Raw genomic sequence first — 24,884 nt, 5'->3', positions numbered from 1 at the left:
TATTCCTTGCTGAAAACTGATTATTTCTCCCAGAAGTTTCTTAAGCTCCATTATAGCAGTTTTAGATGGAATGCAAATACATGCCAGTAGCCTCTTAGCACTACAAATCTGCCATTGTTATCTTTTTTATCCTCTTCTATCACCATTGGGGCTTTTCTTGCAATTAATATAAGTGTTTCTCTTTTCCTTTGTCCCAGATATTCCATTGAATAGCCATCTTGAAAACCTTTCTGTATCAAATTCCCATGTGCAGTTCTTTCTAAGGGTGTATTCTGTAACATAGCTGTTTGCACTCTACATTTTTAATATAGTTGACTATTCATTCTTTTTGTATTTATCTGTGAGACCATTGACATTTAAAGACATTACAGAAAGCATAATTGTATTAAAAAGTTATTATTCTCACCCTTTACGTCTAACACCTTTTTTGTTAAATGCATAGTTCCAGCTTTTGTGTTACATGCATCCACTGTTTGGCAGATTAAACCTTTATATAGTTGTTTCTTGTCACATCCATTTGAGCTTATGTCACATCTTACAAAACTTTTTTTTTTTTATTGATAGCCCTCAAAAAAATGAATACCCCCAAAACCTATTAATTTAATACTAACAAACAAAACTATGTTTATCTTCAAATATTGAAGTTTTACTCTCCTAACATGAACAAATTTCCCTAATTGACAGGCACACTTATAGACTTGAGTTAACCTAAAAGAAAGGTTATCCATGCTAAGACACATGGTTCTGCCATGCTTCTACTAAGTGCTAACTGGTTTTGTCTTATTTTTGTGGCTCTCCTCCCTGAACGCTTTCAGAGAACATTATCTCCTAGTCAGTGTCTCTTTTCCCCCAGCTAATCACTCTCCACCAGACTGTAACCAGTTTCTCTTTATCAGATTGTCTCCACGGAGATATGAGAACCAGACAACCAATTTATCATTATCAGATTGTCTCTATGGAGACATGAGAACTAGACAGTCAATTTCTCTTTATCAGATTGTTTCCACGGAGTCATGAAGGCCAGATACAGAAATGCTATTAAGCATACATTCATTCTACTAGAAAAAGCCTCATAATATTCAATATTATTTTTCTTTTACTTACTTTCTCTTAAAACATAGAGAACAATACTTAGGATGGAAATTCAATGCACATCCAGTTTTGACCACTAGATGGGAGTACAGTTGGTGATTTTTAATACAAATAAGTCTCTATTTTCACCAGGAGGTACAAAGGTTGTTTCATATGTATATATATATATATATATCATGACATGACATGTTATTGTTGTTATTGTTATATATATATATTCATACATCCACATATCATATCTATCTAATATTTTATTTTATTTTTTTTTTTTTAATACACACATTTATTTTAACATTCAGTATTCACATCATTCATCATTTTATGAGGATTGCTGCTAGAGTCTTAGTATTTTTTTTTAAATAATAGGTCAGCATATATAAATGTTGTTTGTTTTTGTTTTGTCTTGTGTTTTATTATCTTATTATTCAAGCGAATTAGTATGGTGGTTTTTGTCTTTCTCTTAAAACATGTTACTAAATCAGTCTAAGGTCCTTAATCCAGTCATTCCCCCCATGCAAGTATGAGGAAAAAGCACATTATTTTTTTTTCTTTTGTCATGCTCTTTTAACAGTTCGTTTTACATTACAGTGCCTACATTTCTTAAAACTGACCATATCTACTAAAGACAATCATAAGGCCTTCTTCACATATGTCTGCAGTCTCTAAGGAAGCACCCAGATCTGCTCATAACTGGTGGTGAAATGCTGTAGATATAGCCAACCTGCTGGCAGACAGGTTCAGTGAAAATGTCACCTCTCTGTTCCCCATCAGTAAATCAGGACATCCCCAGTACCTGTCCCTCTCCCCTTATCTCTAGGGAACAAGTCATCACTGCTCTCTCAAAGGCAAAAAATACAGCCTCCATGGGACCCAATAACATCCCAGGCTGCATCCTACATGAACTCAGGCAGGAACTTGCAGCACTATTAGGCACCCTAGTCCACCATAATCTGAGTACCGGCTTCATCCCAGCCAAGTGGAGGACAGCCACTGTCATCTCTTTGCACAAAGGTGGACCATCCACTGATCCAAGAAATTATATACCCATCAGCCTAACTAGCCTGATCTGCAAGGCTGTGGTGCAGATTATCATGGACCTCATTAATAAAGACATTAGCAACCTCCAAACACTTAATCCCACACAGTTTGTTTTTGTAAAGGGGAGGTCATGTCTGTTAAATTTGGTTGACTTGTTTCAGACAGTCACCAAAGCCATGGACGAGGGTAAGACGGTGCACACTGCCTACCTTGACCTGGCAAAAGCCTTTGATACTAGTCCCTACTCAGGTGTAATAGATAAACTCTCTCAACTAGGCATCAATCCATATGTTACCAGAAGGGTAGCAAACTGGCTTACTGATAGAACCCACCTAGTCAAAATAGGGGAAGCCACCTCAAGCAGTAGACCTGTAACGAGCGGTATACCCTAGGGATCAGTCTTGGGGACTCTGTTATTTGGGGTATACTTTTATGAGGTGCAGACCAGAACTAGTGGGCTATGGCTGACCATGTTTGCAGATGACTGCAAGCTGGGTGCTGTCATAAATTCCCCTTAGTGATGTGGACATCCTCCAAGAGGGTCACAACCAAACAAATGACTGGTGTCAGAAACGTGGCCTCAAACTGAATGCCAAAAAATGCATCATCATCCCCTTTGGAGAGTGATGTCCCACAAATGATCACATTAGTAATAAGGCCCTAAGCAGGCAATCAGTCATGAGGGACCTGGGCACCCGGTTTGATAGCAAACTGATTTTTGACCACCATATTGCCTCCATTGTATGGAAAGTTTTCTACATGGCTCACCTCATTAGTAAGGGTATCTCATCCAGGTTCAAGGTGGTTATAACATCCCTGTACTCTTCCCTTATAAGGCCCATTATTGAGTACAGTGCCCCTTTCGGCATGTACCTCATAAAGCACATGCAGCAGTTGGAGACTTCAGGGCCTCAAACATCTACCCAACACAGATAGGCTAAAGACCCTGTCCCTGCACTCAGTCTCCTACAGACTCCTCAGAGGTGACTTCTGTCTGGCATACAAAGCAATCGCAGACCTCACCTTGATGGGACTGCTGCATATCTGCAAGTCAAGCTTCACTGGAGTAAACCATATGCATGACCTCAGCCTGGTCTGTGACATCATCAATAGGACTTGTTGGTGGGGCAGATTTGTGTCTCAGAGACTCCCCATTTTATGGAATAGACTCCCTGTGCACATCAAGCAGAGTACCTCATTAACCCTTTTTAAGCACAACCTGAATAACTGGATGGGGAACAGAAAATACACTCCTGGGATTCTACCTGTGTCCCTGCTGGACAGTAGCATTGGGTGCTGACTTGTTGGAACATGGGTTAAACTCTTGATTTAGCTTGTAAGGGCCTCAGGGCCAATAGCGTAGTAGCTTCCTATGATTTTATGATAAGAAGAAAGAGAGGAGGGAGAAAAAATGGAAAAAAACAGAACAGCAGCACCTACTTACAGTCCCCATTACACTTAAAATAACTGAGAAAACTTTACTTTATAGCATGCAAAGAAAGCCATACAGCACAAAAATTGTGCTATTAAGAAAAATACATTTTTTTTACTTACAGTTAACTTTTTCCCCTCTCTTTCTCTTCCCAGAGCATTTTTCCGAGCATTAATGACATGAAGTAGAGCATATACTTTAGAGTCCCTCAACAAGTCCAACAAATTCTGAAAAGGTCCAATATTTCCAGAGTTTCTTGTCATGTCATATTTCACAAATGTAGTTATTGCTTTGTAATCCCACATGAAGTTACTGGTTTTATTACTGTTCATCTCCATCTCATAAATCCTGTCTTTGCTTCATTTCCAATGTACTCTCGATTCTTCTATTCAACTCTTGTGCTCCTTTCCTTCTCTCCAATATTTTCCGTTAAAATAATGGAAAAGGTTTCACAGATGTAGTCTCTCTGTGGTTTTTATTACCAAAAGAACAAGAAGCAGAATCTCTTTCTGCTTCACAGCTCACTTTTTTTGTTGGGCAAACTTTTGCATTTCCTCCTTAGCATGTGCTTCATCAAAAAATGATTTTTTCGCTCCAGGGAAGAATACCTTGAAGACAGCTGGATACAGTGGTTTGTATCTCACACCTGCTTCAAGACATCCCTGAATAGTGGAATGAGTTTACTCTTCTTTTGCCTGGTGTACAATGAGTAATCATTCTTCACAAACACTCTGCTGTTTCCCACCTTTAGTATGTTGTCCTTCTGCCATAATTTTGTCAGAATCATCTCCTTCTGCTGGTAGGATTGCATCTTTGCTATTAAAGGTAAAGGCTGCTTTCTCATAGCCAGGTTTGGAGCATAAACAGCATGTGCCATTTCAACTAGCAACTCCTGCTGTGGAGTACCAGTTCAGTTGCTTATTTGTGTTTTCATAAAATGAATGCAGTTCACTCTTTCTAGCTTCTCTTGTACAGCTGACAAATCTCTGTTTTTTTCTTATGTGCTCTGTCCTCTAATTCTATTATGTTTTAAAGGATCTCTTCCTGAGCAGTCTCTTATTCACCCAGCCTTGTCTTCATTTCAGCCTCTGATTTTTGAAGCTTTATCACCTCATCTGAATATCTGTTTAAAACTTCTTCCATTTTTTCCAGTCTTTTATTGTTTGTGTTTATAGTCTCCATTGGCCTTTCATTTATTTTAACCAGGACTGTGTGCAGGTGTCTTCTGTCTTCCTGTAGGTTACTGGAAGTCATGTCTGGGTGTCACATTGCTTTTTCCTGAACAGCTGCAGAACTTTCCTTAGTCAGTGATTCTTCCTCACTTTTTGTAGCTGAGTTTTTTTTTCCATATGCTCTGTACCTCTTTCTTTTTTCCTGCTATCCCTGCAGTTCATTTACAAGCCAGTTACTGAAATGTATTCATAAACACAAAAGTCTACTGGCCTTCTCTGTTGAATTTCTGTTTTCATGCTGGGAAAGCCAGAGTTACGCTGTTAATCAATGTGTATCCATCTTGGAAGTCCATTCAGAAGTCATTTTTGACCTTGTCACACAAGGTTGAGTTTTTGGAGTGCCTTCTAGATACCTCAGAACAAAGAGCTTTTCTTTTACAGGAAAATAATAGCTCTATATTTAGATGTATTCCAGGGGTTTTCCACTCAGACTTCTGTCACAGTGAGGGAATATCTGAGGATGTTCAGTCTCATGGCTTCCATAATACCTCTTGCAAGACTCTTTGGTCCGAAAACCAACACCTATTTTCTTTTCAAATCCCAGTTCATGTATGTTTGAAAAAGAAAATCACTTGGTGGAGACAGCAAATCTTTTAGAATTTAGGTCTCCCATTCTCCCCTCCTATTCCAAAGCACCCATTCACAACAGATGCATCAGTCTTTGCTTGGGGAAGACCTTTCCTTTTGGGAAACCCTTTACACCCTCAGGGAACATTTCCACTGGGAATATCAGGACTTCCCCAGTGTAAAAAAAGACTAAGAGAGTTTCTAGATCTGCCCCAACACAGACCCCCTGGCCATCCCCCCATCTTAGAAATGGTGGATGATGTTTTCCATGATTCCATCTTAGCCCCGGACACCCTCTCACCTACCCCCAGTAAACCTGACAGGTATTAGAGAGTACCGTATTCTCACAAATACCTGTACAAAAATCCTGCTACAGACCCGGAGGTCATTACTCAGGGACCTAAAGGAGCTAAGGCTAGTTCTGCAAAGAATCCTGTTCCTTCTGACAAGAATTCCAGAGCTCTAGACAGATGGGGTAAAAAAGTATACACCTCTGCAACCTTAACCATCAGAGTACTCAACTGTCAGTTCCATATGTTAAAATATTAACAACATACTTTGGAACTATTAAAGCAAAATATTTCAACCTTTCCTGACTGTGCCAATTCGAAATATTAGCAGATTACCTCACTCTGCTTGTCAAGTGGCCAAACACTCTTTACACTGTGGATATGATGCCCTAGAAGCCTCAAGCAGGGCAGCAGTGTCAGGATCTGTCATTAGGAGACATGCATGGTTGAAGGAACAACCTCTCCCTGATCATGTCAAGTCAAAATTAATTGATGCACTTTTGGATAAGGACTGCTTGTTTTGAGTAAAAGCAGAGGAGGTGCTTAAAAAGATGGAAGACAAAGCAAAATCTATTCAAACAGTAAAATATTTCTTTCAGGTTCAACCTCCTAGGTTCAGCAGGAATATTCCCTCTAAGCACTGGTCCTTTCCTGCACCTAGCAGACAGTGGCAAGGTAAGCCCTGCAGGGACAGACCATCCAGGCCCCTATCCCAGGGACAACAGAGAACCAAGCACTGGACCACCTCTGCCCCAAAGGCAGGGAGTTCTAAGCCATCCTTATATGGCAAAAACTTTCAATGACTCCCTCTCTCCCCTCTGCCCTCCTTTCACTCACCAAAAGCTAAGAGGAAGGCTCTCCCTCTGCAAAGAAAATTGGTTTTCAGTAACAAAGGACCAATGGGTCTTAAAGGTAATTTTTCAGGGATACAAATTCTCTTTCAACAAACTCCCAATTCCAAGAGGGTACCCAGACTTACCCCCAAATCAGTGGGCAGAGGCATTGAAACAAGTCCAGACTCTCATATCCCGGGGGCAGTAGAACCTGTCCCCCCAGATCAAACAGGCAAAGGCTTTTATTCCGGACTATTCCTTGTTCCCAGAAAAGAGTGCACTTGGCATCCCATCCTGGATCTCTCCATTCTGAACACCTCCCTGGTGGTCCCAAATTCAAAACCCTAACGTTGCAGTAGCTGCTGCCTATGCTGACAAAACATGCCTGGTTAGTGAACCAAGACCTAAATGATGCCTACCTCCACATCCCCATAAGGGAATCCTGCAGGAAATTCCTGTGCTTCAGAGCAGGCTCGCAACACCTTCAGTTCTCTGTGCTACCCTTTGGCTTATCTATTGGTCCCAACGTATTCACCAAATACTTAGCCCCAGCCATAGCATTTTGCAGACAGAGAAACATACAGCTTTACCCTTATCTGGAAGACTGCCTCATTCAGGCAGAGTGCAAAGAACAGCTGCTCCAAGACCTCCCCTTTGTCAAAACCCTCCTAACTTTTTTAGGGTTTACCATCAACAAGAAAAAATCAAAGCAAACACCCCCCATTAAGATCATTTAATTGGGGGCATTGCTGAACACAGCATCTCAAATGGCTTTCCTATCCCCAGAAAAGCGAGCTTCCTGCCTTTCTACTTTTTCCAGCTGGCTTCCAGAAGTCACCTCACTGTGAAGACATTCCTGCAAACCTTGGGGTACATGGCATCTTGCATCCTTCTAATTCCTCTGGCCAGGCTTCACATGAGAAAACTACAGTGGTATCTAAAGAACCTTTGGTGTCAGCACTCTCAACCTCTAGAGACCACTCTCCCTCTGATCCCCTGTATAAGGGCCACATTTCTCTGGTGGGCAGGAGCCTGTGCCAAGAACAAAGGTCTTCCTTTCACCGTTAGCCCTGCTGGACAGGCCATTACCACTGACGCCTCAGACATTGCTTGGCGTACTCACCTAGAAGGCAGGTGCACACAAGTTCTTTGGGATGCCCAGTACCTTCCCTTACATATCAACCAAAATGAAATAATGGCAGTACAAAAGGCTCTGACATCCTTCAAACCCCATCTCAACCCAGGGCTTCTCCTTATCAAGACAGACAACACCACAGTAATGTGGTACATCAACAAACAGGGAGGGACCCAATCTTACCCTCTGTGCAGGCTAGCCATGAACCTCTGTCTAACAGCCTCTTCCATGGGACTACACCTAATAGCCCAATACCTACCAGGGATCAACAGCATCCTGGCAGACCACTTAAGCAGGAACTTACTGGACCCCCACGAATGGCAGCTCCACAGAAAAATCTTTTTACAGATCACTCAGGAGTGAGGGACTCTGGAGTTGAATCTCTTTCCTTTGCATCTCAACCATCAGCTGAAAAAATTCTGTACCAGGGAGCATCACCACCTAGCCTGGAAGGTGGATTCCTTGAACTCAACCTGGAACACCCTCTTTGGGTACGCATTCCCTCCTCTGCCTATTATTCCCAAGGTACTGATCAATATAAGAGAGGAGAGACCAAAGGCCATCCTCATTGCTCCAAATTGGCCCAGACAGCACTGGTACCCCTTACTGCACAGCCTGACATTACAGCCTCCCAGGCAGCTTCCCCTGATCTTAGACCTCCTGACTAAGGTGGGGGGGATGCTGCTCCCAGACTTACAGACTGTCAAACTATCAGCATGGCTAATTAGAGGCAAACAAGGGGCCTTAGTTGAGCAAACAGGTCCTAGACATTTTTGCAGAGGCCAGAAGGCCCAGCACCAGAAAATCTTACACAGGAAAATGGAAAAGATTCTGCTGCTGGAGCCAGTCCAGAGGAGGCAGTACCTCACAACCTTCCATCCCTCTTATCCTGAACTATCTAGCGGAGCTACTTAATAGTGGCCTCTCCTACTCTTCTATTAAAATCCACGCCTCAGCCATTTCAGCTCATTTTGACACAGATCAGCCCCTGATGTTCTTCGTGTTTCACTGTTGCAGCCATCACATTTGGGTTATCTGCTTGCAGTAGCCCTCAGTCAGCCTGATTATCAAAGTCTTGGGTCCTGCGTCAATTGCTGTCTCATCTTCCATGATGTCAGGTAGTCAGGGGTATAAAGCATGCAGCCGACGCCATTACATCAGTTTTTCTTGCCGTGCGGTGCCCAAAGCAGAAGCAGTTCGCAAGTGCCTATCAGCCGACTCCTGAAATTTTCATTTTCAAGTTTCAGATATGAAGTCTTCAACTAAGCTAAGTACCCCATTGGGGATCCATTTTCTTGCTCTAAACCGATGTCAGTAAAAGTTAACAACTGTATTTCTTGTGGAAAGCAAATACCTCATAAATATTTTCATTCGTACTGCATTCCTTGCTTAGGCCCAGACCACGACGTACCTCGCTGTCGGTTTTGTGCCTTATTCAAACCTTGTACTATTTGTCGTCGGTTCATTTACACATCTAAATATTTTGGTACTCGGTTCAATTATCCCAAAATGGCTTCGGTAAGCCACCCGACTACCAACATTCTGAAAAAATGCAAAGATAAAGACAGAGACAGACCGCTTAGTTCCAAAGCTGCCGACGACGCTTCTAAGCTATTCGTCAGTTCACTGGTACTCAGTGAGGCACTTTTGCAGCCCTTGATACCCGCTACTTCAGTTTCGCAGGCCTCTACTGAGACCCATTCAGAGTCTGGTATGCCGTGAGATGCTTCTTCGACTGTGGAACCTGCGGATGTCTCTACTTTGGATGGGTCCGGAGCCGCTGTGCAAGCACCGGCTTCTGAGGGTGTATTCAGGCCTGCTGACTTGCATATTAAACCGACACCATCTTCTTCTTCAAGGCCTAAAACTTGATCCATGCCTAGAAAACCAACAGCCAGACTGCATGGTCAGGCCCCTATGCCTAAAAAACAAATGATAAGAATGGCTGAAGACCTTATTACTCTAATCAGGGGAAGCCATCCTTCCCCCTGTAAGAAACCTAGGACTGATTTTCCTTCTGATTTTTCTGATCAGGATTCTGAAATTTCTATTTTCTCTGATGACCAGGATTTGCCCTTATCTACCTATGAGGATTCTGATGCAGAGGACTCCATTCCCTCTGCTTCCCCTCCAGAGGATTTCTCTTTTGGTGAAACCTTGCATACTCTTAGGGAGCATTTTTGTTGAGAAAGCCAGGATTACTCTGACTCCAAAAAGAGGCTTAGGGAATTCTTACTCCTGCCTCAACACAGGCCTTTAGCTGTCCCGCCTGTACTGGACATTGCAGATGATGCCTTCCTGGAATCTAGCCTGGCCCCTGACTCTTTACCTCCTGCTCCCAGAAAACCTGATAGGTATTATAGGGTACCTGACTCTCACAAGTTCCTCTTTAAAAATCCTACTGCGGATCCTGAGATCATTTCACAGGGACCCAAGGGCATTAAGGCTACTACTGCCAAAAATCCTACCCCCTCTGATAGAGATTCTAGGGTGCTGGATAGATGGGGTAAGAAGGTATACACGTCTGCAACCTTGGCCATTAGGGCCTTAAACTGCCAGTTTCATATGTTAAAGTATCAGCAGCATATTATTGGATTGCTTAAACAGAAAATGATGTTGATTCCTGACTGTGCTGAAAATAAAGATTTACAGGATTTAATGCATTCTGCTGAACAAGTTGGAAAACATACTTTGCAGTGTGGTTTTGATTCATTAGAGGCATCTTGCAGGGCAGCTGCCACTGGGTCTGTACTTAGAAGGCATGCTTAGCTTAAGGAGCAATCTTTGCCAGATCATGTTAAAGCTAAATTACTGGATGCTCCCTTAAACCAAGACCACCTGTTTGGCAACAGAGCAGAAGAAGTACTTAAAAAGATGGAGGAAAAAGCTAAATCTATGCAAACTGTTAAAGATTTCCTGCAGGTACAGCCTCCTAGATTTAGTAGGCATTGGCCATTTAAGAATTAGTCCTTTCCTGCTTCTTCCAGGCCTTCTCAGTCCAAACCCAGAACCAGCAGAGCACCCAGGCTTCAGTCCCAAAGTACTCACAGGCCTAAGCAGTGGGGGCTCCCACTTCCAAAGCAGGGAGTAGTAAGACTCCCCCCTATGGTAAACTGTCTCAATGACTTAACTTTAAACCTTCCAAGCCCTGCTCAACTGACTGTTCCTTTAGGGGGAAAGATTGCTCTGCATGCAAAAAATTGGGAATTCATTACCCAGGGCAAATGGGTTTTAAATATAGTTTCCCAAGGATACAGATTCCACTTCCACTCCTTACCAACCCCAAACGGTTGGCCAGAGCTACCCCCAAATCAGTGGGCAGAGGCTCAAAAGCAAGTTCTCTCTCTTTGAAGCATCAGGGCTATTCAGCCTGTCCCAGAAGAAGAATGGGGGCAAGGTTTCTACTCAAGACTTTTCCTGGTACCCAGAAAAGACAATTCCTGACGTCCTATCCTGGACCTGTCTATCCTAAACACATTTTTGGTAATCCCAAAATTCAAGATGCTAACTCTTCATCAGCTGCCTCCCATGCTAGGCAAAGATGCCTGGTTGGCAACCCTGGATTTAAAGGAAGCCTACCTGCACATCCCAATAAGGGAATCTTGCAGAGGATACCTACGCTTCAGAGTAGGCTACATGCACTATCAGTTCTCTGCACTGCCCTTTGGCTTATCTACTGCGCCCAGGGTATTAACAAAGTGCCTAGCTCCAGTCATTGCATTTTGCAGACAAAGAAATATTCAGATATACCCATACTTGGATGATTGTCTAATTCAGGCCGAAAGCCAGGACATACTATTAAATCATCTGGCATTTGTAAAGAAATTGCTAATGTCTCTGGGGTACACCATAAACAAAAAGAAATCACATGTTGTACCCTGCCAACAAATTGTATTCCTGGGAGCAAGCTTGAATACAATTTCCCAGATGGCCTTCTTCACGCCAGAGAAACAAGTTCATTTGACAGTCTACTTCAAACTACTGGCCACAAAGACCCAGCTATCTACAAGGAAAATACTGCAAGCCCTGGGGTTCATGGCCTGTTGCTTTCTACTAACTCCGTATGCAAGACTGCATAAGAGGAAACTACAATGGTATCTAAAAAGCCTATGGTGTCAACATTCTCAGGATCTAAAATCAATAATTCCTATCGTACCTTGCCTACAGATAGAATTCCTTTGGTGGGCAGAGGCCTGCCACCAAAACAAGAGACTGCCATTCACTCTACCCCCTGCTGCACAAACCCTAACAACAGATGCATCAGACTATGCATGGGAGGCTCACTTGGCAGGGCAGTGAATTCAGGGCAAATGGAACCCAAATCAAATGCACCTGCATATGAATCAAAAAGAAATGTTAGCTGTACAGAATGCTTTGACAACCTTCAAGGACCACATTCTTCCAGGACAATTATTGGTAAAGATGGACAACACCAGTGTTATGTGGTACATATACAAGCAGGGGGGAACCCACTCATACCCTCTCTGCAGACTAGCCATGGCTCTGTGGAACACAGCCTTGAGCTACCAAGTGCACCTACAGGCTCAATTCCTGCCAGGAAAGCTAAATACACTGGCAGACGACCTAAGCAGAAATCTCATGGACCCACACGAGGGGAAACTGGAACCAAAGATATTCAACATGTTGAGAAAGAAATGGGGGAGCCCAGAGATAGACCTGTTTGCCTCCCCCAGAACTACCAGTTGGACAAATTCTGCTCAAGGACTCCCCACAAACAAGCTTGTAAAGTGGATGCCCTGTCCTTCACCTGGAAAAACCTATCAGTTTATGCCTTTCCCCCTCTGCCTCTCCTCTCCAAGGTACTGCTAAAGATCAAACAGGAGAAACCAATGACAATACTGATTGCACCAGAATGGCCACGCCAACACTGGTACCCCCTCTTGCACAGTGTGTCACTGCTGGCACCATGGTGCCTGCCTCAGACCCCTGCCCTGCTGTCCCAGCAGGAGGGCCAGATTCTGCACCCATAGCTTCAAACCCTGAACCTGGCATCCTGGCTAATTACCTAATCTCTCCATCCCTCATTACCACCCCTCAGTAAGCAAGTGATGGATGCCTTTCTGGAGGCACGGAGGCCTAGTACTAGAAAGTCCTATGCTAAAAAATGGAAAAGATTCTGTTCCTGGAGCCAAACTCAGGGGATGGGCACAGCAGCACCCAATTTACCCCATATTCTTCAATACTTAACTGAGATGCTTCACAAGGGCCTTTCCTTTTCCTCCATCAAAATTCATGCCTCAGCCATTTCAGCTCATTACAATACAAAACCACCCCTCTTCTCTCATCCACTGCTGAAGCAATTCCTCAGAGGTGCCAAAAACTTAAGACCACCCAGGAGAGCCCCTACTCCACCCTGAGACCTTAACTTTGTATTGGAAAAGCTCACTCTACCTCCCTTTGAGCCAGCTGCAAACGCAGAGTTGAAATTCCTTTCTTGGAAAACAGCCTTCCTTCTAGCCTTCACTTCTGCAAGAAGGGTGTCAGAATTACAGGCCCTCATGGCAGTGGAGCCTTTCATCATCTTTCATGCTGACAGGGTGTCCCTCAGGACCAGTCCCTCCTTCATGCCCAAGGTGGTATCCAGTGTGGCCCTTAATCAGTCAATTCATTTTCCAACCTTATTTTCTAATCCACAGAACAAAGGGGAATGAATACTGTACTCCTTGGATGTGCACAGACAACTTAGATTTTACTTGGACAAGACAAAGACTCTCAGGAAATCTGAACAGCTGCTGTTTGCATTTGTTGCAGGGACAGAGGGGAAGGCCATTTCAAAGCAAACCATTTCTAAGTGGATAGGCCATTGCATTAATTTCTGCTATAAGCACCATGGAAAACCTTCCCCACAGGGGAAAAGATCACATTCAACCAGGGCTGCATCTACCTCTACAGCCTTTCTCAGAGGTGTCCCTACCAGGAACATCCTAGAAGCTGCTACCTGGAGTTCTCTGCATACCTTCACCAAGCATTGCTACTTGCCAATTTTTTCTAAATACAAAGCTGGCTTTGCCACTGCAGTCTTGCAGGGTCTTATAGCTGGTCCTAATGCTATCTAATTACCTCCCCCCATCGTTAGCTTTGGGAATCTACCCAAATGTGATGACTGCAACAGTGAAACACAAAGAACATAGTACAGTTGTGTACACTTACCATAAATGTAGATGTTCAAGTGTATTCACTGTTGCAGTCCTGGTTACCCTCCCTCTAGCCCCCTGACTTTTATTGACTATACCTCTATTCTTGTTTACTATGCTTAAAGCTTTTTGGTGCATTTGCTTTTTTGTTGGAGGTGTAACCTTGTATATACTTGCTTCGCATTATGGGGGCACCTGACATCTGGGGCAAGAAAAACTGATGTAATGGCATCTGCTGCATGCTTTATACCCCTGACTACCTGACATCATGGAAGATGAGACACCAACCGATCCAGGACCTAAGACTTTGATAATCAGGCCGACTGAGGACTACTGCAAGCAGATAACCCAAATGTGATGACTGCAACAGTGAATACACTTGAACATCTACATTTATGGTCAGTGTACACAACTGTACTTTCTCCCATCCTTTGATCAAACAATTCCTCAGAGGGGCTTCTAATATCATACCTCCCAGATGGCCACCCATGCCAGCCTGGGACCTGAATTATGTTTTGGAAAAACTAATCTTACCACCCTTCGAGCCTGCTGCTTCAGTAGAACTAGGATACCTCTCCTGGAAGATCGCTTTTCTCCTAGCTATCACCTCAGCTAGAAGGGTTTCAGAACTTCAGGAACTGATGGCCATTGAGCCCTTCATCATTTTCCATGCAGACAGGGTTTCCCTGAGGACTAACTCCTCGTTTATGCCCAAGGTGGTATCTAATGTGACTCTCAACCAGGCCATACACCTACCCACCTTCTTTCCTAACCCTCAAAACAAGGGGGAAAGAATGTTGCACTCACTAGATGTGCACAGGCATCTCAGATACTATCTAGACCATACCAAACCCTTCAGGAAAACAGACCAACTACTTGTCAGCTTTGCCCCATGGGCGGAAGGGAAGCCCATTTCCAAGCAAACCATTTCCAAATGGATATCATACTGTATCCCTTTCTGCTACAGATTACATGGGAAACCCTGCCCCCACTAAATCTATTCAAACCCATTCCACTATGGCAGCCTCCACTTCCACAACATTCCTCAGAGGAGTTCCCACTATGGACATCCTGGAAGCTGCCACGTGGACTTCTGTCCATACCTTTACCAAGCATTACCACCTACCTCTATTTTCTAAGGCTAGGGCAGGATTTGCCTCTGCAGGTATGCAGGGCTTGCTGACCCAGGCTTAGGTCTCTTACTAATCCTACCACCCCTTTTCTCAGCTTTGGGAATCCTCCCACAGGTGATGACTGCAGCAGTGAAACACGAAGAACATAGTACAGTTGTGTACACTTACCATAAATGTAGATGTTTGAGTATATTCGTTGTTGCAGTCCTGGTTTCCCTCCCTCCTTCCCCCTTATATCATCTTTCCTTAGAGAGACATAAGCTTCTTGGGGTGGTTGTTAACCGCCAGGACCACTTTGCCATATTTCCTGGGGCTTCTGACTGGTTAGGGCAAGACAAACTGATGTAATGGCATCAGCTGCCTTGCTTTATAGCACTGACAACCTGACATCAGTCAGCAAGCGACAGCAGTCGACACAGAAAATCATTGACTCTGGTATTCGGGCCAGAAGAGGGCTACCAAAGCAGGGATAACCCACAGGTGATGACTGCAACAGTGAATACACTCGAACATCTACATTTATGGTAAGTGTACACAACTGTACTTTCTGGCCTGCCTGTCATGGCGGGGGGATGTGGTCTGTTTTCTGTGAAACTAACTGCTGCAGTGAAGCAGGAGTACCATGCACAATGCCTTAGCTGTGGGCTTGCCCGTGGCTCTGTTAAGCTGAAATAGGCAGTAGCCTTACAAATGGGATATGTGCCAAAGCATGCACAATACTTTGAAGAAGAGCGCATAACAGGCCCTCTTGTAAGGAAGCATGCTTGTCAACCACCTAGGGTAGGGGGAACTTGGGCTATTACAGGAAGAAAAAACCTTGACGGCTGACAGGGTAAGGTCTGCTCTGATTATTTCTCCTCCTTTAAAGAAATGAATGACCTGATCTGTTATGGAAGGGATATCATTTGTCTGACACCAAGGATAAAAGTACACACTAAAAATGATAAGATTATTTTAGTACTTACACCGTAATGATTTGGGCCTAATGTTTAGAGGTAGATAGTACACATATGCCATAATTTTTGATTATGCCTAATAAAATAGCTGTATAGGTGGACGGCTTTGAATAAAAAATAGAATGGAACAAAGCTGTCTTCTTGAATAAGCATAATTTGGAATGTTAAGCCAGATTCACAGTGATAATATAAGTGATGCACTAACATTTCTTACTATATATATTCAGATATTTTATTTTGCATGTAAGAAGGCACATTAGCATTGCAGAGGCAAAAAGCATATCAGTATTACAGAAGCAAAATTGGAAAGATTATTAAATAGTTTTGGATTTCACATTAGCAGAAATCTACAGGATACTGGAGTATTGAAATTACTCAAAAGTTTCACTTTTCTGATTTTGATTGTGTTAGTTATAAAATTTTGAGGGATGAAAGGTGTAGAAAAGCAATAAGAAATCATATTGGAAAACATGGTTTCACTAGTAAGCTTTTAGAACGTCACGAGAACATATTTTTGCCCAACATTTGTTTACTGGAATTGATACAGTATTAATCAGCAGTCTGTTTGTTACCTGAGCATTTGGAGGTTGAGTTATCGGTCTTTTTTCCTTGGGTATCTTGGGTAAAAGAAGTAGCCCAATCAAAAAAGAAGTCTTTTGACAGAAACACAAAAAGGGATATTTAAACATTGTGAATTGCATATTTTTTTCTTTGCTGTTTTTGATTGTATATAAAAGACTACTGGAGTAAATAAAAGTTTAAGCCAGCAGTTAAGTGAACATTACAGAGATCAGTGCTCAGCATGGGAGAAGGAAAAGTGGCTATTTTCACAGTAGGGAGTAATGAAAAGAAAAATGTAGTGGAAAAACTGCAGAGGCAGCAAATTAATACAGAACATTTAACCGTTAGAAAAGGCTTATGTGATATTGAGATTTTTTGAAAAGGGATGGTAAGTGTTGGAAGAGGATACCAGTTTATAACAAGCAGAGAATAGATATTGTTAAAACCTACTCTTATTTTCAAGATGCTACATGATAGTGCATGGCAAATTGATTCTTGATGGATAAATGATGTAAAAAGGAATGAAACTGTTTTTATGTTTTGTGAAACTTCTGATTGTGTTTATATTGAATGTAATCAGGTGGAAAATTCTAGTCTGAAAAGTGGTCACTTTTTTCTTTTCAAAGATTATCAAAGGAAAGTCTGTGTTATGGGTATATGGGCCCTCATTATTCCAGGTTTTCAGATGAGTACTAAGTGATTAAACATTTTTATGGAAAATCTGGATAACTAGATTCTCTCTTTCTTTTGTATAACAGAGGCTACATATGAGCATCTGTTAATGATATTTTGTGTTTTGTTAAAAGTTTGAAATAGTTTTGTTGTTGTGATGTAGCATTGCATTACTGAGTGTTCAGTGAAAAACTCCAGTACTCCAGTACTCTTTTTGCTAAGTGCTAGGGGATCATTTGCATCCACTTGAGTAGTCAATAGCTGAGGTGCATGGGATCTTCTAAAGGACAATACATCAGAAGTACAACATCCAACCATCCTGTGCTGCAGTTCAGTATCACAAATCCAAGCAGCTGATGTGGGGATAGAACATACAGCTTTGTTGTCTTTCTGGTGTCAAAGTTAAGTATGCTAGCTGCTGATCCATTGCTAGTTCTGTAGCTCAAGATTGTATCCAACATCTTTTGGATGTCTGACTGATTAAAAAAAGATGAACCTGACTGACATCTGCCTTCCTGTAGTACCAGCTTGTATAATGAATTTGTGCAGCAGTGAGTTTATTTAAATGTGTACTGTTATAGTGAGTACATTCACAGAAATGTATGTCTTGCTTCATATGCATTCCCCACTTCTTTTATGAGCTTCCTTGCTGAATTTTTAACCTGTTCCAGAAGGAACATTAATTGATTTTATTTTTTTCTCTAGTGTATAAAATGGACTTTTAAATTAACTAAAACGTACTCTGACTCATCACGACATTTATTTTCATGAAGTTATTGACATTTTCTGTCATGGTCAACATGTTTAATTACAGCCATCTAATATCCTCCTGGATTCAGACTGTTTTGTGAAGTTGTGTGATTTTGGACTTGCTCGTTCACTATACCAGATCCAGGAAGATCAAGAGACTCCTGCACTAACTGAATATGTTGCCACTCGCTGGTACCGAGCACCTGAGATTTTACTTGCTTCTACTAGGTAAGGTTATATGAACTTGTGATGTGATGTTCACATACTGTGGCTAGATGAAACAGTTGTGTTATTTCTGTTAATATTATTTGTATTTCTATTGAGCATTCAGAAAAGGAACTTTGATTTATGATTTCCAGTTAGGTTTGAACTTAGTGTTCCTTGAAGCAGTAAGACTTAATAGTACAATAATTTTGTAAGGAGTAGGGCACAGTTGGCTTGAAAGTGTTATATTGATTTTATTTATTTAACATTTGTTGACCGGGAATGTCCGACTAGGTTCCACAGAGCCTGTTTTCAGCAGAAATGCTCCAGATGCATGTCTTTGGAATGTGGGAGGAGGAGAGTACCGGAGAAAAAACCGTGAAACACAGGAAGATGCAAACTCCAACACCAAGCACCCCCCCACCATCGGGGAAAGAAACCATTGCTTGCTGGCTTATTAATGTGTTAACCACTGCACCACTGTGCCGCCCGAGTATTGATACAGAGCATTGGTCATGCATATAGTGAGGCAGGTGTATGTTTTCTAAGCATTAAAACCCATGTATGCAAGGTTCATGTAAGCATCAATGCAGAATGTTTTGTATTGCCAAAGTAAAAGGTACTGTCACTGTAGACACACTGACACCACAGTAAGGCACAGTCACTGAAACACTGACTCTTCAAGATAAGAGTCACATTAAGTAATGAAGGACACCAGGACATATGTCAGATAAACATTTGAACTTAGCAATGTATGTGGCATGTATGGATTGTGAAACACCTTGTCATATAAATAACAAAACAACAGGTCAGTTGGTCAAGTAAGAAATGTGAGCTATCAGTTTGATCAGCAACACACAGCAAGCCTTGCAGTCATATAAAGTGTATCATAACAGATCACTACACATATAAACCATGAGAAGAAAAAATGAGTTGTGCAAGAAATGCAATGTACACATTGATTTACAAAGTCCATTGAACATGTGGGAGAAATAGCCAAATGCACGTTCTGTAAAAAAAGAACTGGAAATAGTCACACATCTTGTTGCTGGATGTGATAGACTGATGGTGGAAGGCCTGTATAATGAAAGGCACAATAATATGACAAGACTGTTGCATTGGGGACTGAGCAAACACTACAACACTGAAGTAGTGCAGAAGCATTGGAAATATGAACCACAAAACATTGTAGAGAAAGATGATGTTTATATCCCGTTACCAACAGTTCAAAAAATAGTACTGCGGTGGTGGTGCTGCGGTAGCATTGTCGCCTCACAGCAAGACATTGCGCCATTTTCGATCAGCTAGCTAGCTTCTGTGTGGAGACATGGAAGGTTGTGCGTCAGGGCTGGCAAACTCGGCACGTAAAAAATATACTGCCAATCATTAGCGGACCGGAGTTCCTCTGTGGCGACCCCTAACCGGGAAAAGCCGAAAGACACAAACAAACAAACCAACAGTTCAAAAAATGTTTGTGAGAAATCCAGATATAGTAGTCCAGGGAAAAAAAGACAAAGGTAGCATTGATCATTTTAACTGCTACACACAGTGATTACAGTGTATTTAGTGTAGAGAGACCCAGAGTCATAAAATACCAGGATTTGCAGGCAGAAACGAGAGCAATGTGGAAAAAAGATATCCAGACAGTTCCAGTAGTAGTAGGCACAGCATATCTAATGAAAAAGAAAATTACAGTTATATTTTGAAATGCTGCCAATACATGTAACTCTGTATGAATTGCAGAAGAAGAAGTCAGTTCAGGGCACATTTTGGGTGCTGTGAAGAGCACTTTTGGCTAACATTAAAGATTGAAACAATGCTAGTTTCATGAACTTTAATCATACTCTGACTTAGGAATGGGGTACATTCCCATCTTGGTATTAGAAACCTGAAAGACTTGAAGAAATTAAACCAACATAAAACAGTCTGGCATCTTTGTCAGTAGTTATATCAGATCTGATTTTGATTTTTCTAGAAATAATTTTAGAAGTTAAGGAGCCAGACCCAGAAATGTCACTGGTGGACGATCTTGAATTTTCCTCTGTAAGGTTGTGTCATCCAACTCTTAAGTGGTGGATTCTCCTATTTGAATGCTGCATCTTGTGAATTATGAAAATATTGCAGAAAGAATAATTTTGCCATATTGATTAAGCCATTAGAACTGACAGTCCCTTTTGAGGTCCAGCATAGGTCAAAGTTTAATGTTGAGCATTTGACTCCTCTGTCCATATCTAAACAACCTTAGACAGAAACAGGAAAACAGGAAAAAGAGATGTCCTCCTGTTTTATCAATAGATTTTGAAAGCAATTTTACAGCTCAGTATTTCTCTCCTAAATACTGCATTTCACACCATGACTACTGTTCATAGTGTTCTGGCTCTCTGCCACATGATATTAATTTCAGTGGTACCATTAATGTTGTACATGAAAGTTATGATGGGCCTGTAACAGAGATTTCTTTTCAGAGCAGAGCCACTTTCATATCTTAACACTACCAGAATCCTTAAAGAAATTCTTTCTTTATTTAAAACCTTTTTGGATTTGTGGAGCAAAAGTAGTTACATCCTCACTGGCAACCACTTTCTCATAAATCAGCTCACAAGTTTGATAAAAAAACAGTTTTCATCATTATTGCTGTCTGATATCTGATCCTGTTATTTAGTTATCTAATCTTCCTACTTGCATTCCTTGATGTCCTTCTATGTCATAGTTGCAGTATTCAGTACAGTAGGGATCCCCTGCCTAGGACGAGTCTGTGGTTAATCGTCGAATTGACTCCCTGTCGAATGGCGCATCATCGAAAGCAAACGTTCATTCCTCAAATGTGCATTTCATCAAACCTGTGACACAGAGATAGTAACTAGATGGCCAACACTTTCCTGTCTCATTTTTCCCTACTTTAGTGCAATCTCGTAGTTAGTATATATAGTTAGAGAGTGGGGGGTGAAGTGGCTCACGGTGCAGGAGATGAGGCAAAGCCCCCCACCTGGATGGGTTTGAAATACTGCCATTTGTTAGACGGGAAGTGTTCGCTAACTAGTTACTTCCCCATCTCACAGGTTTGATGCAGTGCAAGTTTGAGGAATGGATGGTCGATGGTTTGCTTTTGTTTTCAGTGATGCGCTGGTCAATGGTTAGTCTGTTCAATTAATAACCATAGACCTGCCTAGGACAGCTTGACATCCGGCCAGTATACCAAACCCTTATGTTGTAATAGGGACATCATATGTTACACATATGCTCCCCGCACAAAGGGTAGGGCATAAAGGTGACATACAGATGTACCTTCCTCAGAACTTCTTTGCCACTAGTCATCTCAGATTGTTGGTCTGGACGCTGTTTCGTCTGCTGGCTGCCAAGCCATTTTTCAGATAAGTGCCCCTTGGGGGGGGAGGATGGTTCTTCTCATCTTATTTTACTTGTGGTTGTTGGTTTCATGTCATCCAGACAGGGGAAATGCCAGTTTGGGAGACATATTCCCCAAAAGGACCATCACGAGCAGTGTTTATTTTGCTTAGGTGCTTCACAGAACTATATGTCTTGTCATATTTGTCAAGTTTTGTTCCCAAAAACATTGCATAGTTGTCCCTCCTCTTTAGATGTTTACCTGGAGAACCAATGTCTGAAATTGTTGGCTGAGGGTACTATGGCGGAATCGTCCTGGCCTGATGAAGAAGAAGGCCAGGAAAGTATGGTCAGATTCTTAGGCTGTACCATCTCCACCAGATGTCTCTGTCAAGGATGGTGAAAGTGCAGAGGGCCACCTGGTTATTCAGTTGGATTCCTCTGCTGTGATCCCTTCTGAAGTCGTCAGGGATTCAACGTCTCACACAACCCTAAAGGCTTTGCAGATGTTTGCCTTGATGTTCAGGGTGGAACAGTCGCTGAAGGACCATATTAGTTTCAAAGAAATGAGACCTCTTCTCCTAGCCCTTCAGGCCTTTTATTCTCTTTTCCTTCCAGGGCCCCTCAAAATCTTCACAGACAATACTACAGTGATGTGGTACATCAACAATCATGAGGGGACATTGTCTTACCTCTTGTGCAGACTAGCTGTTCAAGTTGGGATCTAGCTGTCCAGTATCAGGTGACTCTTCAGGCTATTTAAATTCCTTCATATCAGAACATTGTGGCAGACTCTCTGAGCATTACACAGACTAATGAATGAATGCTTCACAGAGATGTGTTTCTGGACATTATCCACCAGTGGGGTATTCCTAATGGAGATCTTTTTGCCTCCCATCTGAACAGACAACTTCCTCTTTTTTGCACTAGAGTCCCATGTCCTCTGGCTTGGAAGGTGGATGCCCTATCTTTTTTCTGGAATAGGATGTTTCCTTATGCATTCTTTCCCCTTCCTCTCATACCGAGGGTCCTGTTCAGGATAGAACAAGATGCTCCCAAAATCTTGTTAGTGACTCCCTTCTGGCCCAGACAGCATTGGTTTCCTCTTCTTCTATATTTAGCCAATGTTAATCATCACAAGTTACCTCACATGGTGGACCTACTCACACAAGACAAGGGATCTCTCAAGCATCCTCACTTGTCCGCTCTTCAGCTGATGCTGTGGGTGATAAGGATTTGATCCCTTTTAGGCACCTTTTTTCTGAGGACATGCTTTGGGTTCTGCAGGAGGCCAGGAAACCCACTGCCAGGAAATCTTATTTGGCTAAATGGAAGAGATTTTCTTTTTGGTGGCTTGTTCATAATCTTGATCCACTTTCTGTCGAAGTTCTTCTGGTTCTCTCTTATTTGTGTGAAATACTTAATGCTGGGTTGGCATACTCTTCTGTTAAAGCCCACCTGTCAGCCATTTCTGGTTGCCTGCCTTTGACTGCTCTTTTGGTTTCTAGATTTGAGGTCAAACAATTCCTTAAAGGTGCCTTTCATATTAGGCCTCCCAAGAAGCATATTCCTCCTTCCTGGGACCTTAATTTTGTCCCGGAATAATTCATTCAGGCTCCTTTTGAGCCTGCAGCTTCAACTTCTTTACAGCATTGTTCCTGGAAGACTGTTCTTCTTTTGGCCCTTACCTCAGCCCAAAGGGTGTCTGAGCTGCAGGCCATTATGGCTATTCCTCCTTTTTTTAGTTTTTCATAAGGACAGGGTGTCTGTTTGTACTAATCCTTCTTTTATGCCCAAGGTAGTTAATGATTTGTCCCTTATGATGATTTGTCTATTCATTTGCCCTTTTTTCCCTTCTCTGTAGTCTGCTAATAAGAAGGTTCTACATGGCTTGGATTTGCATAGACAACTCAGATATTATTTGGATAAAACTAAAGCCATTCATAAATCTGAGCAGCTCTTGTTTACTTTCATCCTAACTCTTTAAGTTTGGCTGCTTCTAAGCAAACCATTTATTCATGGATTCTAAGACCATTTCCTTTTGTTAGTTTTTTTCATGGGAAAAGTCTTTCGTCTTCTGTTAAGGCTTATTCTACTAGGCCTGTAGCTTCTTATGGTGCTTTTTCAAATAACTGAATAGCTCCTCCATCCTTGAATGAGATACTTGGACTTCTGTGCATACTTTTACTAAGCACTGTATGTTGGATATGGTTTCCAGGGCTAGAGCCAAATTTGCCAGGGCTATCCTGCATGGCTTCTTTGAAGGCTCTCCTGGACCTTCCTCCTCCCACCTTTCCTCCTGAGCTTTTATACTCTCCCTACTGCAAGGAATTCTGCAACAGTGATATGGACGGATGTAGTACAGTTGTGTAAACTCTTACCATAACAGTAGATGTCCTTCTCTTCACTGTTGCAGTATTAGTTCCCTCCCCCTGTTTCTTTCTCATTCGGGATGCGCACGCTCCTTTTTTTTTTCTCCTTGGACTGTTGTTTTTCCTGGGGCTTTTCATTTCTGAAGAAGGCATGTCCTTACATTACCTTTATGCCCTACGCTGTGAGTGGGCGGGGAGCATACATGTGATGTGCGATGTCCCTATTACAACCTAAGGTTTTGGTATACTGGCCAGACGTCGGTCTGCTCTAGTCTGAGGATCCATACTGTAAGGAATACTGTGACAGTGAAGAGAAGGACATCTACTATTATGGTAAGATTTTACACAACTGTACTTTTTTCTAAGAACTCTTCCTTTTACTAAGAAAAGGGAGGTTGCTGGACATGCATTGTAAGAGAGTCTGCACCTTTACAACTGTGGCACTCAGAGGATAATTGCCTAACATGTACTTTGTTTTGTCAGCACATAATTGTGTGACAAAGGCAGGATGTTGCAAAAAAGCTTGGAAAGTTCCAAGGAGGAGGAGTATCTGGTCACTGTTATTGGAAATGCGGAGTCAGTCTTCAGGCATTAGAATTCAACTTGAGACCCTTTAGTATCAGGTTACATAGGAGTACCTTTATGAACTGTTGTACTAGACTAATTTAGGGTCTGTATAGCTGCTTGCTTCATTGAGAAAGAAGGACAGAAGCCATTTGATTCAGAGAAGGAGAGAGAAGCAGCTTAAGCTCCCTTTGCAACATCCTGGATGAGACTGCAACTTATGGAGTACTTTTGTGAATAGCTCTACTAGACTCACTTAGGATTTGTGCAGCTTTTTGCTGCTTGTAGAAGACATTATTTCATGGCTATTTCTAGTTTAGGACAGTTTTCTGAGTGCATCCATGACTAGTTGGTTTCCTGTTTCGGCAGTTTATATTTTGGACAGTTGTGCCTCCTGACATGTTGTGTCGAATTACATTCTTCACAGTTTTCCAACCAGTACATTCAGTAGTCATCAGACTGAAGATCATCCACTATAACCTTCATAGTATTCGTCACGCATTCCTGAAAATTTCAGTTACGCTCTTTCTGTATCCATTTTCAACCATAGCTG

At 42.1% G+C, this 24,884-nt stretch overlaps 1 protein-coding gene across 1 annotated transcript in view; it reads left to right on the top strand.

The window, feature by feature from the left end:
* The window catches only part of MAPK15 (mitogen-activated protein kinase 15), a 1,649,688-nt gene that overhangs the window by 948,966 nt on the left and 675,838 nt on the right, over positions 1-24,884 (top strand). Inside the window, exon 8 of the mRNA XM_044067386.1 lies at positions 17,911-18,074. Within this exon, the coding sequence (XP_043923321.1) occupies positions 17,911-18,074 (164 nt within the window). The remainder of the gene's footprint in view (positions 1-17,910; positions 18,075-24,884) is intronic.

The sequence above is a fragment of the Protopterus annectens genome, chromosome 3.part1 (assembly GCF_019279795.1).
Source record: "Protopterus annectens isolate FY-2018-M chromosome 3.part1, PAN1.0, whole genome shotgun sequence".
Taxonomy (NCBI): domain Eukaryota; kingdom Metazoa; phylum Chordata; order Ceratodontiformes; family Protopteridae; genus Protopterus; species Protopterus annectens.
This window is presented reverse-complemented; position numbering and strand designations above follow the sequence as displayed.